General features: G+C 72.2%; 1 protein-coding gene across 1 annotated transcript in view; it reads left to right on the top strand.

Annotated features, from left to right (window-relative positions):
* NCLN (nicalin) overlaps window positions 1-1,463 on the top strand; it is a gene marked incomplete at its 5' end in the record, with an annotated part of 12,298 nt that overhangs the window by 1,931 nt on the left and 8,904 nt on the right. Inside the window, one exon of the mRNA XM_021707735.1 lies at window positions 1,090-1,346. Coding sequence (XP_021563410.1) covers window positions 1,090-1,346 — 257 coding nt within the window. The remainder of the gene's footprint in view (window positions 1-1,089; window positions 1,347-1,463) is intronic.

Below are 1,463 nucleotides of genomic sequence, written 5' to 3'. Positions count from 1 at the left end.
CACCCCACCGTGTCGCCTCTGGCCCCCTTGCGGCTGGGCCCTCTGGGGCCACACTCCGTGACCCCCGGCCCCCGATTTCCGTGCCCTGCCCACTGTTGGGGGCTCAGGATTTGCGGGGGCTTGGGCGGGCGCTCAGGAAGCGCCCGCCGCGTGCTGCGTCCCTGCGGGAAGCAACAGGCTCCCGGCACCGGGGCACCGATTCATGGCGCCGTCCCAGTCACGGGACGCACTAGTGCCGTGAAGCTCACGCCTGCACGCGGGGCATCCAGGGCTGGGTGCAGCAAGACCCAGCACAGCCCGGGGCCCTGGGAGCACCTGGCCAGCTCCCGGAGCTGGGGGCCCACCAGCCCTCAGAGGCCTGTCCCTCAGGAGCCGGGGCTGCCCTCGGGGCTGGCTGCCGGAAACAGCCAGGTGTCTGGTGTCCGAGCAGGGAGGGCGGCCCGGCAGGTCTGGCCGGCCCCCGGGGACAGACAGCCTCAAGGCCCCTGCATCGCCCTTCAAGCTGCCGCCTGCGGTTTCGGCTACGTGGCTCGGCATCCCGTGGGGCCTGCGCCTTCCTCCCGCCACACCGTCTCCCCTCGGCTCGAGCGTCTCCCGGCAGCTGGGCTCGCAGGCTTCATGTCTGAGGGAACCCAGCCCCCCTGGGAGCTCCGACCTCAGCCGGCCACATCCTGGCGGTGGGCGTCTCCGGTCATGCGGGGATCGCCAGACCCGGCCAGGAGGCTCGGCCTCCACCCCTCCCTTGCTGGGCCTCCCCGAGCTCCCAGGAGAGAGGCTGAGCCGGCCCTGGTGTGGGCCTGAGAGTCGCACCTGGGGGACGCTGCCCTTGGGACGACGGGCCACATCGGGGATGTCTGGGGTCTGGTGTGAAGGGGTGGGGCCGGGGAAGCTGGTCATAGCCTGCAGTGCTGGGGACGTCCCACCTGCCTGCTGGATTCCCAAGTCTGAGCCTCCTGCTTGGGGTGGGTGGGCTGGCCATCGCGGGTGCGGCCAGATATGCGTCCACGTGTTCCCCACGGGCACCGGTGGGCTGAGAGCGTCCGCACCAGCTGCCTCCCAGGTGACGCCCTGGGCCTGGCCTGGCGGGAGCACCCTGGCCTGGGCCCGTTCCCGCCCCGCACGGCGCGGCGCCCACTGAACAGAGCCCCCCCCCAGGCACACGGAACGCCGTGCTCAATACGGAGGCGCGCACGGTGGATGCGGATGTGCTGAGCCGTCGCTGCGTGCTCATGCGGCTGGTGGACTTCTCCTACGAGCGGTACCAGAGGGCGCTGCGGCAGTCGGCGGGCGCTGTGGTCATCATCCTGCCCCGGGCCATGGCTGCCGTGCCCCAGGATGTCATCCGGGTGAGCCTCCCCTTCCCTCCCCGCGTGTGCGTGGCCTGCCGCCTCCTTCTCCGAGCCCTGGGGAATGGGGCAGGGCGGCTCTCCGGGTGGCCCTGCCCCTGGCATGCTGGGCGGCGT

This window comes from Carlito syrichta, unplaced genomic scaffold, assembly GCF_000164805.1.
Source record: "Carlito syrichta isolate Samal-C Ts95f unplaced genomic scaffold, Tarsius_syrichta-2.0.1 Scaffold123638, whole genome shotgun sequence".
NCBI lineage: Eukaryota > Metazoa > Chordata > Mammalia > Primates > Tarsiidae > Carlito > Carlito syrichta.
This window is presented reverse-complemented; position numbering and strand designations above follow the sequence as displayed.